Source organism: Falco cherrug, chromosome 4 (genome assembly GCF_023634085.1).
Source record: "Falco cherrug isolate bFalChe1 chromosome 4, bFalChe1.pri, whole genome shotgun sequence".
In the NCBI taxonomy this organism is placed as follows: domain Eukaryota; kingdom Metazoa; phylum Chordata; class Aves; order Falconiformes; family Falconidae; genus Falco; species Falco cherrug.
This window is the reverse complement of record NC_073700.1, coordinates 55476369-55489201: the sequence shown is the minus strand read 5'-3', so window position 1 is coordinate 55489201 and position 12833 is coordinate 55476369. Positions and strand designations below refer to the sequence as shown.

The 12833-nt window shown below is 41.6% G+C and overlaps 1 protein-coding gene across 3 annotated transcripts in view; it reads right to left on the bottom strand.

The window, feature by feature from the left end:
* Window positions 1-12833, bottom strand: part of CRHR2 (corticotropin releasing hormone receptor 2) — a 160229-nt gene that overhangs the window by 75210 nt on the left and 72186 nt on the right. For all 3 annotated transcript variants that reach the window (XM_055710030.1, XM_005442308.3, XM_027809954.2), the window contains one exon: window positions 208-293. In XM_055710030.1, coding sequence (XP_055566005.1) covers window positions 208-293 — 86 coding nt within the window. Of the gene's footprint in view, window positions 1-207; window positions 294-12833 lie in introns of those variants that run through there.

The window sequence follows — 12833 nt, the reverse complement described above, 5'->3', positions numbered from 1 at the left end:
TAAAGCATCCTTTTTAAAAAAACATATGATTAGGGGATATGGAGAGAAGGTAAGTGATTTGCCTGAATTCACAAGGACCATTTGTTCCAGAGACAGAAATGGAACCTGTCTCAGAAGTCCCAAATTAGTATGTTAACCTTAAACTTCACTTTGCATTCATGTATGCTGAGAAATGTCATTGAGAAGAATGCAGGGAAAAATACAAACCTTGTCATCCAGAATAGGCTCACACTGGGAGTAGTTTATCTTGGAAGCCCATGTCCCATTGCCCAGGCATTCTCTGTAGGCATTTCCTGGCATGGACCAAAAGAAAAGACAGATGAACACTCTATGCTGGACTTTAAACATACTAGCAATTTCACAGGTTTCAGAAAAGGTTAAAAGAACAGATTCTTCACAAGGCAAATCAACTTATCCCACCTCTGTGATGACTAGAACAGCCTGTTGAGGAGAGAAGAGAAGAAATAAAGCACATAAACACATCTAAAGTATTTAAAGATACGATTGATAATGTTTTCTTACAGCATATTGGTTCAGAGGACGGCAAAGGTATGAGAACAATGTTGCAAGAGAAAGCTTAATATTAGTATAGCCATCTAAAAAGATGTTAAATGATGTATTAAAAAGCGGGCAGAAAGGTTTAGGTCTTTCGTGCTCCATCTAGGAGAACAGTATGTGTATGGTAAACTTATTGCTCTACTTCCCTCCCATTCATTCCACTGTAAACTAGGGGAAACATTCCCAGAGATACTGATTTTCTAGTCTACCTATGCAACAACTTTATTGGTAAAACTTTTTCAAGAACCTGAAGGAACAAGATAACCACATCTCCCAACCCTGGGGCAGGCAGGCTGGGGAGGGCACACAAGAACGTCTCTGAAAAAGATTTCAGAAACCCAGGTTATGATGTGTTCACCCACTGTCTGTAAAAAAGAAACCACTTCTGATGTTTTTCCAAGGTGCCAGCTCTCCCAGAACATTAAGTGAAAATCATAGATTACTTTATAGAAGCAGAGAGATTTCATGTCCAATTGCAATGTCACCCTTAGGAGCTCTGCAGACTGTGTTAGTAACATTGGGGGTGAGGAGGGGAGTCCAGTTTCTGGCAAGCACTCCTCTTCATCCCAAGAACTCAGAGAGAAAATGATGCAGTTGTGCTGTACAAACTACCTTCCTCCACTCGTCAAAAGTACATCCAATCCCAAGCAACAGAGTTTTTTCTATGCTTATTTTGAACTGTGTCTTAGAAACAACAGAATTAAAATAAAACAGGAAATTCAGAAAGATGCCCAAAGTACACATACAGACAACTTCCTAATGAACTCATCACAATGTTCTTGCTGCCTTTTACCCAATTTCTTCTTGGGCCTTTGCCATGGTCATTTAGTGCTAGTTCAGCATCCAACCGTCATGAAAATATGTCACACAAAAGCATCATGTTCAATATTTCTAAAAGTACTGTTGACAATGGCCTTTGAAAAAGGTAAAAAGACTTCAAAAGGTGTTTGTTGTTACAAAGGAGGAAAATCCACATAGAAAGCAACAAGTAACAGTTCACCTAGATGCTCCAGATTATACCATAACCATACAGATCACTGAATTTCATCTTACTACTGTCTATTGGCACTTTTTCACTGTTCTGTTTTGGAGTGACAGGGCCAAACAAAATAAAATAAAACAACTGGTAACATTTGGATCAACTACAGAAACTTGTGCTAAGGATTAAGGACCTCAGTTTCCATTTCTGTCACTAGGTTACAGGCAAATTTGCACATTTCCCCCTCTTTCTTACTGGAAAATCAGGTATAGACTGCCAATTTCTGTGCACTGTTTTTGTGCAATTTTCCCTTGAAGGGCAAGCAGGTGATAAGACTTCTTTCATCACTGTTCTGTTTATTATTATTCAATATCTCAAGCTAAATGTCTCTTGGGTCATCTATTACCCCCTTCCTCTGAGACCAGGTCTGAGTGGAATTCAGGTGGTTGGATCACAGTTACATCCCTAAAAGCCCTTGTGTTTGCCCCCCTCTTCAGCCAGCGCTGAGGCTCTCTGTGCAGAACGGTTGCTGATTTTGAGTCTCTGTAGCAAACATCTGAGTCTCCAGACACTGAGTGGGAAACTGGTGCTTACTCAGATGTTGAATCCCACTTCAAGGATAGCTCATATGAAACCCTTGTTTTAGTCATTCTGGCTCATCCTTTCCCTTGCTGTGTATTTCCAGCTCAGGCGTGGAGAGCACAGACACAATCAACACAGTGAGACTCTTAGAATGTACAACTGGGGCTGCAGAAGTACCTGAGAGGGAAAGGTGCATTTGAATTAAGTAGGTATTTATCCATGCAAAAGGAAAAAAGACTTTTCCTCTTCTGATTTCTCTCCAGATGAGAAATTGACAGAAAACAAAAATAGCTTGAAGTTGGGTGAAAGAGAGGGAAAGTATCAAAACTAGGGAAAGAAGACCCATTTCACCCCAAAACTCCCTTCAAAGATTTCTCTTAGCTGAAAAAGAAAGCTAGTATTAGGAGTGCTCCCCCATCCATGCTAATTTCTTCCTCTACTCTTCTCATTGCTATTTCCATTTACTACAGAAACAGAAGTAAAACGTGTGTACATGACTTCCTGAAAATGACCTGGCAGGACTGCAGCAGGGCTGTGAACAATCACAAACCACTTCTTCTACTTTATCAGGCCACAATGCCTCTGTCCCCTGCACTACATCTTCCTTGCTCATTATAATAATCTTTTCAGAAGAATGTGTGCCTCATGTTTATTGTCCAAATGAAATATTAGAGAACAGATCATGGCCAGCAAAGCAAGGTCCAGCGTACCGAATGCCATTCGGTTCCACCCCGATTTTGATATGTAACTGCTACACTTAGAATATGAGGAGCCATGAAATGTGCCTCTGAGCAATCTTTCAGTGCAAATTCAGGAATCCTGTAAATCACCCACATCAAAGCAGTTCTCTGAGAAACAGTGATCTGGGTTTATGAGCTGTCACCTCAGTTCTCTTACATGGTGAGTATCTGAACAAGAGGAGAATAAAATCAAACTCTGAATTTCTCTAGTCCAGAATCTCCTCCAGTATCAGCCACTTCTCGGAAACAAAAGCAGCAAGTAGATCTGACTTCTGGGAATGTCTCATTCTAAACTCTTAGCAGTCATAAGTAATTTATATCCCAAAGCAAACGTCTTTTTTCTTTCTTCCAAATGCTTTACAGCATTAGTTCTAATAGCCACATGGAAACAAGTTCCCATCATCCTGAATGTATTTTCATGTATCTATTTTAGTAATATAATACAGGTCTTTTACCTGGTGCTTTAAAGGAGAAATACCTGATTTAGCAAGGGAGGTAATACAAGAAAGTAAGAGCCTCACTGCAGGCACCTGGAAGAAGCAGCTCTTGTTCATGCACTGATGAACCCCCTGGCACATAGTGAGCCTAGCATTTCTTGAGGACATCGGATGAATTGCATATGCCCTGGACAGAAGCTCACTCCGTCCACAGCCAGTCACATCTGCCATGCGCTGAACTTCCAGCATGCACTTGTATATCTCTGCACAGAAGGCCCTGGATAAAATAATCACAACTTCAAATAATCACCGTAGTCTTCTTCATAGCAGCAAGCAGCTGCTTCATTTCTACGCTTCAGACTATGGCCTCTTCTTTGACTTTAAAATGTTGGTTTCCTGTTGTTGTAGATTTTTAGCAACATTTGTGGCACCTGATTGCTTCTGCTTAACCATCAGTCCAGGGGATAGGCAAGGAGGTAAAAGGGAACTCCCTGAACAGAAAGAAATATCCGGCAGGGCTGAGACTGTCCCTCAGGTCACTAGCTTCCAGAAAATGTATTTCAACCCCTCCAGGCCAGCCAGCATAACATATGCATTTTCATATTTCCTCTAAGGGCTGATTCAGTCATGCTGGTCATATCATATTGTATCAATAAAGCCGATGACAGAAATGGCTGTATTCCCGGAGTCGAATGCAGCAGTTAGAGCCCCTCAGACAGCAGACTGCAATACCTTCCACTGCTGCTCCTGCTCTGTAGTGGTGGCTGCTGTTTTGACAGCCTAATGCCAAACCTTGATTCTACACACCAGCCAACATTTCAGCTCCATACACAGGGACAGTAAAAGTACCAACATCTGCAGTTCTCATGGGCTCTAAGGTGATGTAAAATGGATCTCCACTTATGAAAAACTTTGTATCACGTCATAAAAAGGTAGGTAAAAGATCTGAGCATGACTATAACAAAGCATTGTCAGGAATAGAACAGTGAAACCCTCCCTGTTCCTTACAACCAGCCACCCACAGCATGACCAGGGACTCTTTGAAGCTATTGTAAAAGCAATGCCTGCCGAAGTGTCCTACTGGACAAAACTGTTCCAGCCCACTTCATACAGTCTTTGTTAGCAATGTCTCACTGTTCACTCTTAGCTTAAATAGGCCTAAGGAGTCTCTTCAGTGAGCAGGGAACTATCACTGCGGATTTCACAGGGTCCTCAGAAGCGACCTGCTGTGGGAAGCATCCCAGAACAAGCAGTGTGGTGAGGATACTGCAGCTAGCCATATGGTGCCAAATCTCCCCGACTCCAGCTTTTGGGAAAGGTAAGCCCAGCTCAGTGTATTTTTTTATGGTACTTCTCTGAATAAAGTCAGGGAACAACCAAATAACTAAAGGAATGCCTCACTCGTGTATGTTTGTATATACATACACACACATATTACTATCTAGAACTTGATCTTTTCTTAGCTGAGTATAATCATTTAAGAGCAAGTGAGACATTCCAGATGGAGAGCAAAAGCTCCTTGGAGAGAGAAGAAAAATAGTGTTGCATTTATCCAAAACCTGGCACCTAACCAAAAACTGAGCATGATAATCACAACTCTGGTTTTGGGGCTAAAAAGATTTTTAAGGAGCCCCAGCATATCTGTTATTTAAATAAAGAGAAGCTGGTCAACCCAGATTTCAGCAATCTATCTCCAAACAGCCCATACACCAAAAATAATGGATAAAGATATTGACCTGACATGGAAGGACACAAGAGAAGCTTACAGAGTTATTTGTTCATTTTGAAGGACTCCTCACACTCAGGTAGCTGGTGTTTCATAAGGGGGCACACATCCAAACTCTGTTTACGACTTTGCCCATAACCCTCTTCAACATCCCTACTACTCAGTACTGGGATCACAAGACTGGTTCTGGGAAAACTTGCATGGGATGCAGCAGTTTTTCACAAAAGCTCAGGGACCTTTATCCCAGAACAGCAGTATGACTTTTAGCCATCTAAACTCATGCAAAACTAATTCCTTCTCAATATGTTACACTTTATTAACAACACTGTTACTGCTTCATCTAAAAAGACCTCAGTGCTGTGTCTAAACAGCAAATGGAGCAGCAACAGTCAATATTTGTCATCCCAGCTGTGATTTTTCTGCTACTTAGAAACCAATGAATTTGGATGACTGTGATAAGTCTTAGCATTCAGTGTAACCGACTGCTTCAAAACTGCAAGTGCTTACATGAAGATTATATTCAAAATACTGCCAACGAATAACACTAGATGACAGAGGTATAAACAAATGCAAAGTAGCTACAAAAACTGCACTTTTGTAAAAAAAGCTGAATAATAGGTGGATTGAAAACTTCTGAATGGCCAGGCCCAGAGGGTGGTGGTCAGTGGCGCAAAGTCTAGTTGGAGACCAGTGACTAGCAGTGCATCCCAAAGATCAATACTGGATCTGGTCCTGCTTAACACCTTTATTAACAATTTGGATGATGGGGAAGTGTGTACTTTCAAGGAAGTCTGCAAACAATACTGAACTGGGCAGAGCAGCTGATAATGCCAGAGGGTCATGCTGCCATCCAGAGGGACCTTGACAGGCTGAAGAAATGGACTGATAAGAACCTCATGAAGTTCAGCAAGAGGAATTTCAAAGTCCTGCACATGAGAAAGAACAACACCATGCACTGGTATACGGTGGGGCCACCCAGCTGGAAAGAAGGCAGAAGGTATCCAGGTCTGCATTAGGTAAAGCATTGCCAGCAGGTCAAGGGACGTGATCCTTCTCCTCTACTCAGTGCCGATGAAGCCACCTCTGGAGTACTGTGTCCGGATCTGAATATCAGGGAGCACTTTTCTATTGTGGGGGTGACTGAGCACTGGCACAGGTTGCCCGGGGAAGTTGTGGTGTCTCCCTCTTTGGAGATGTTTAAAAGCTGTCTGGACATGGTCCTGTGCAGTCAGCTCTAGCTGGCCTTGCTTGAGCAGGGGGGTTGGACCAGACGGTCTCCAGAGGTCCCTTCCAACCATAATCATCTTGTGATTCTGTGATTAACAGAACACTATTATCCCCTGGAACAACTTTAAAAACAGCTTAAGTGTCATGTTTTACATCAGTTTGAGAGGTAAAACGTTGACCGTAATTTCATTTCTAACAGCAGATGATGTTGCATTTCCAAATGGAATATGCAAAGAGGAGCATTTGATGAGTGACTTTTCTATTTATTTATTTTATTTTATTGACCCTGTTAAAGAACATATAGCCTTTTAGGTAGCGGTAACGCAATCTGTATAGATTAGCCTGGTGGCAGGCTTGCATTTAGTCAGTAGAAGTCCATTAAAAGCACAAAGCAAACAAGAGACAGAAGCACAGGGTAAATGTAAGTGGATGTAATTCCCAGCAGGAAGTTAACCACATCCTTCCAGTCATTACTGGGTGAAAGACAATTCCAGATGCTGTGTGCAAGCACTACTCTAATGGATCTTGTCCTTGACAACTGGAACTAAGCTGGTTTTGAAACATATTTTAATCATTTTGCTGTGCCTCATGTAGATGACTTTGCAACAAGGTTTACATTTTTGGTCATCATTAAAATGGAAATCTGCCGTCTCAAACTATTTATGCCTTTTGTCCTGGATCCCACGCACACATAGTGGCCCTATAATCTTGAGACAAATTCATCTGGTACTGGAATGAAGGGAATAAATAGGCAAATGAATAAATAAAACACAGTCTGTGTAAGTTCTGAGCTCTGCACAGCTAAGGGTATCTGACTGCTTTGACAGCTTGCTGACCTGGTAGCTGTCAGCCAGGCTGAAATGAAGGGTCCATCAACCAGAAAACCAAGATCCCCCACTGGACAAACTCCCTGGAAAGTACAAAGAATTGGAAAGTGGAGTTAGCAGTGACTGTGGCAATCTTGGAGAATCACAGATGCACCAAACAACTGAAAGAGCACAGTGGGTCATGTCCATCTCCCTACCAACAGGATTTGTTCCGTTCAGCTTAAAAAGTGTAAGCCGCAAGAACTTCCAGTGATTGCTTTGTAAATCTATTTCAGACAGTCTCTTAAATCTCTCCACCGGGAATTTTTTTGCTGATATCCTAAATCATCCCCTCCCTCCATCCTTTTTAAGACAACTATTAAACTCTTTTTGCCTCTTCGCCCTCTGACCAAGTTGAGTAACTTGCCTTCCTTTTCAGGGCAGGTTAGGTCTGCCTATTTACCACAGGCAGAGTTCAGTCTTGTAATTTTAGAATATCAACATGCAATGAGCCTTGTTCTGCACATCGTACCAGTCCCTTCCTACAACGGCTTCAGGACACAGCACAGCCAGGCAATGGTCCCCCCAGCACCATTTTGCTAATTTTGTTAATGGAAAGCAAGCACAAATAAGTGAGGTTTTTTTCCTTAGGTGTGCAATATTAAAGTAGGTTCTGTGAGATGCTGGCCTTTAAAATCAGAAGAGACAGTGGAGAAAACCTGTCTTGCCTCAGTCACAGGCTTAAAGCTGGATGACATTTTCTGAACTGAATAAATAATTTTTGAAACACACATTTTTGAGGCATCAAGAATAACTTGTTAAGTTTGGTAAAACTGGTTCAGATTTTACCACCCCAAAAGAAAAAAAAAAAAAAAAAAGAAAAATTCAAACAACACAGGAGTAAAACAAAACAAAATACAATATTCCAGTGTTTAACATTATAGCTCATAAGTTACTCACAACATGGAGTACTTCAACTCTGGTCCTTCCACTGTTGGACTTCAAGAGCAACTTGAACCCAGTTCAATTGATTCCTTTCTTTCAGAATGTCCTAATCACTGGGATATTGCAAGATTTTCCCAGTGTTTTCTCCAAATAACTTTTAGGCATTTAATGTTCAAAATAAGACATTTTGCTTGGTATTAAGCAAAAATTTTTCTCTTGGGTACTTATCCACCATGATCCCCAGTAAATCCAACAGGAATTGCATGATATAAATTCCTTAGATTGGCTGCTTAGATTTCACAGGATTCATATCAAATGAGACAGAAAAAAAACCTTCATAAAGAATACATCACTTCATATGTATACGATTCTTAGCCCTTTTTCAAAGTCTCAGAAAAAGAGCAAGCCTCTAAAAATAGGGGCTGAATCATGCAGCTATAAATTATTTATTCATGTGCCATCCTTCCCATTTGGTGGGTCTCCAGAATGTTGCAGCGACAAGCTACAGCCAGGTAGGATTCACAATGCACCAGTACACTGCTTGTATTTCTAGAAATTGTTAAGTGACAGTGGTATAATTGTAACAGCAGTCAGGCGTCCATGCAATTGAAAAGAAAAAATCTCTCTTCACATACTTTATTTGTGAATGAGGGATATTCAGACAAAAATAAGGAGAGGAAAGAACAGTTATCCAGCAATGCTTATTACTTTGTATATCAGCCAACATCATCCTGAAAGCCAAGCTTTGTGCAAAGATAGATTCTTAGAGCTCATGGTTTGGTTGGGGTTTTTGTGACATTAATGTAGGGTTATAATGCACTTATAGGAGAGTCCTGGAAGGCAGACAAATAATACTTTAGGCAAGAAATGTTCCTTTAGAAAAATATTCCTTACCTCAGCTCTGTCTAGCTCACCAATCTGATGTTTCTTCAGGCTTTCAAGCATGTAACAAATTTTGCTCAGCTTTCTACTGTTTTCCTTGGCCAAGGAGTCCTAAAACACTTTATGAGAAGCTCAAGCAGTCCAATTACACTCATTTTCTGTATCGATTTCCTATCTGCTAAAAAGCTCAAGTGAATCACTCAGGTCATATAACATGTCAAAAGGAAAGGCAGGAACATAACCTTTCAGAAGTTTAGAAGTCCTCCGGACTTCTTCAGTTTAGAAAAACATTTCTCTGGATTTCTAGCCCAAGGCATACTCCATTAAGCATATTGATAAAGATTATAGTCTTGCCCACAGCTCTGTGTCCAGTCTTACACAGACCATCTAATTTATGTACACAGCACTTCTGAATGTAACTTTCCTTAGACAAGCTGAAGCTATACACTACAGGAGTATAAAAGGACATCTGAGGTATACAGTTCTGTTTGTCTGTACCTCTTTCTCCATCTCTTATCTTTCACCTAAGTGCTGAAGTCCAAGAATTAATTTTATTAAATCTTTTCCAGGCAGCCTCTGGCTTCCTCCTAGACAGATCAGCTAGGAACCTACTTGGTGTTATGCCTGGCTCACTGCAAATACTGCTGAAACCTGGATCCCATATGCATCTCCTTCCTGGACCAGCCAGCTGTTCTCTTGCTTCTCATTTCTGAGATGGACCTCACTGCTGAGCTGTGGCTAGATTTTGGGCTATGCTTTCACCTTCTTAACAACAGCTGATTCCAGGACCCACAGCCTGGCCTCTGTGCCCCTACCTTTCTCCACACTCCTATGACTGACTTAAGTAGGTCCCAATCCACAGTTTCTGCTTCTGATGTATCTCCACTGTGCTCAGCAGGTCACCCTTGCCCTAGGCAGGGGCTGCCTGGCATCCAGCATTGCCAATTCAGCACCTTAAGAAAGATCCCAGACTCATTTGTTCAAAACTGTCAGAAAAATGGCTCTTTTTAACTTTCAATGAATTATTTGCTAATATAAAACTATACACAAAACTATATATTCTGTTTGACTTTCTAATCCCTTTCACGTCAACCCCACACAGTTTACCTCAGGAAATAAAACCACAAATTCTTGCAAGATTTTTCACTCTTTTAATTCTTCCAGGGTTATCAAAAACTATTCCATAACATACATCTCTTTTAGAGTGAATATTCTATTTCTTCACAGCTTTGTTTTGAATTGTTTCAGGATTGAGGTGTAGTCAGTAGCAGGAAATCCCCAGATGGCTGCCCTTTCCCAAAACGATTGCTCTTCAGAAGGATGATTGGGGAATTATCCTGGAAGCTGCTTTCACATGTCCTTACAGCTCCAGTTATAACCCTTCTATTAATCATTCAGCAAAGCAATGTTACTATTAATTTCTGTAATTATTATCTCTATTTACTATTAATTTCCTTAGGAAATTATTTCATGGCTTGTGATTAAGAAAAGTCTTGTTCTGAAATGTCAGGACAGTGCTGATACAGAAACAGCTCAGGGAACACCAAGAAACATGGAGAGAGAAAGACAACTGGACTGGATCACGAACATTTGACAAATGGTCAGTTAATCCCACTTTCATAAACATGCAAGTGCACAGTTTTTCCCTCATACCGATTGACATGACAGAGTTTGGCCCATGTGTCAGAAGCACCAAAGAAAGGTAAAAAGGGAAATAATCCCTTCTTTTCAGTGTCTGTCAAAAAGTGCTGCAGCTTCTAAAATTAGAAGTATACCCTGTAATAGCTTGCAAAGTTAATAATTCTGAAACAAATGGAGGTTACTTTCCTCTGTATTGTGTTACTGTGCTGAACTTGAGATGAAGACGCAAGACGAGTCTGCAACCTCCCAAGGTTATTTGCACTTTGCAGCTAATTCCCTAAGACAGCACATACACAAATGTGAATGTACATAGAATCCAATGGTTTTCAACTCAGACCTGAATTTATTTTTAAGCAGAAAGAAAAAAGAGGGACATTATGAAGCAATTGGTATTGAACTATTCCTCAGGTTATCACCTTTTCCCTTCACCTGGTTTTCAGGACATTAAAAAAAAAGGGGGAGGGGAGCAAAAAACCCACAAACCTCTTCATTCTAGCTGAACAGAAAACAGAATTTGACACCCAAAAATCTGTTGGAAAACATGTCTGAATTCATGCTGTGCTTAACATTTCCATACACACCTATTCAAACTAATACTTGCTGAACGGCCAAGTATCACACACAAGAAAGATCAAACATTTGTCAGTCATTTCACATGAGCAGAGATTGCTTCTAGTTCAGCAAGCCCCAGAAACTTGGATTGCTGGAAACTAAAGCAGCACACGAGAGCAGTCTTTGGTCATGCTTGTCTTACTCTTATGTCCCTCTCTACAGATGAAACTGAGCTTAAGATATAGAAATTCTGATGTCATGATACAGATGCTTGTTAAAGAAAATGTATTTTGAATTAAGAAATTTAAAGTGCTGAAGCTGCTAAGTGGCAGAACCAGGCCTCGTCCCTTGTATAGCCCTAATCCAAGACTGGTTTAACGCTTAGACAAGTTAATCAGTAGGAGAATAGAAAAACAATAGATGATCAATTGTATACACAAGTGCTCTCAGAAACACACGTGTTTTTAGAAAAAAATAGTATATGTGAATAGGAATTGCTTGTTCAAAGACTAAGTGTGCTTGAAGGATGGTGTGTGTTAAAGCAGGTACGAAGAAGATCATGATCCAAGGAGGAGCTTGGAACAGAGGCAGAGACTGGAACTGAAAAGATGAATCAGCTGGAAGTCAGGTCATGGATTTGCAGAACTGACAAGACCAAACAAAACTTCTAAAAATTTCAGACATTGACTAATGATTTGATAAGTGTATGTAAACTGTGCTCTACAACCCTTTGTTCTCTGCTACTCACTGAGGTGGGGGCCCAACTCTGAGTTGTGATTACAGCAACCCTAGTGGTACCCACAGCTGCGTGATTTTTTCCTTTAACAATGCTCATATGTAACTGAAGGTTGTAATGTACATGCTGCTAGACAGACAGCTAGTACTATTGGAGATGGCCCATGGTGTCCATGGCATCCACTCAGTCCAGGCCACCCAAGTAGTGCCAGGTTCTCAAGTTTAAGCAAGTGAATTGACCGCTAGCTATAGCAGCTAGCACAGTCTAGACAGATTCAGCTGATCAGTGGCCATTCACTTTATGGAGCTGAGCTGCTCTTCCATTGACTACACGTCTATTGGTCAGTCACAAGTGGTGTTCCCCAGGGCTTAGTGCTGGGGCCAGTCCTGTTTAATACCTTTGTCAATGATGTGGACAAGGGGATCGAGTACACCCTCAGTAAGTTTGCAGATGACACAAAGTTGGGTGGGAGTGTTGATTTGCTTGAGAGTAGGAAGGCTCTGCAGAGGGATCTGGGCAGGCTGGGCTGATGGGCCAAGGCCAATTGTATGAGTTTCAACAAGTCTCAGTGCTGGGTCCTGCACCTGGGTCACAATAACCCCACACAATGCAACAGGCATGGGGAAGAGTGGCCGGAAAGCTGCCTGGCAGAAAAGGACCTGGGGGTGCTGGTCAGCACCCAGCTGAACATGAGCCAGCAGTGTGCCCAGGCGGCCAAGAAGGCCGATAGCATCCTGGCCTGCATCAGAAATGGTGTGGCCAGCAGGACCAGGGAAGTGATCATCCCCTTGTAATCGGTACTGGTGAGGTTGCACCTCAAACCCTGTGTTCAGTTTTGGGCCCCTCACTACAAGAGACTGAGGTGCCGGAGCGTGTCCAGAGAAGGGCAACAGAGCTGGGGAAGGGGCTGGAGCACAAGGCTGATGAGGAACCACTGAGGGAACTGGAGTGGTTTAGCCTGGAGCAAAGGAGGCTCCAGGGAGACCCTATAGCTCTCTACAGCTGCCTGAAAGGAGGGTGTA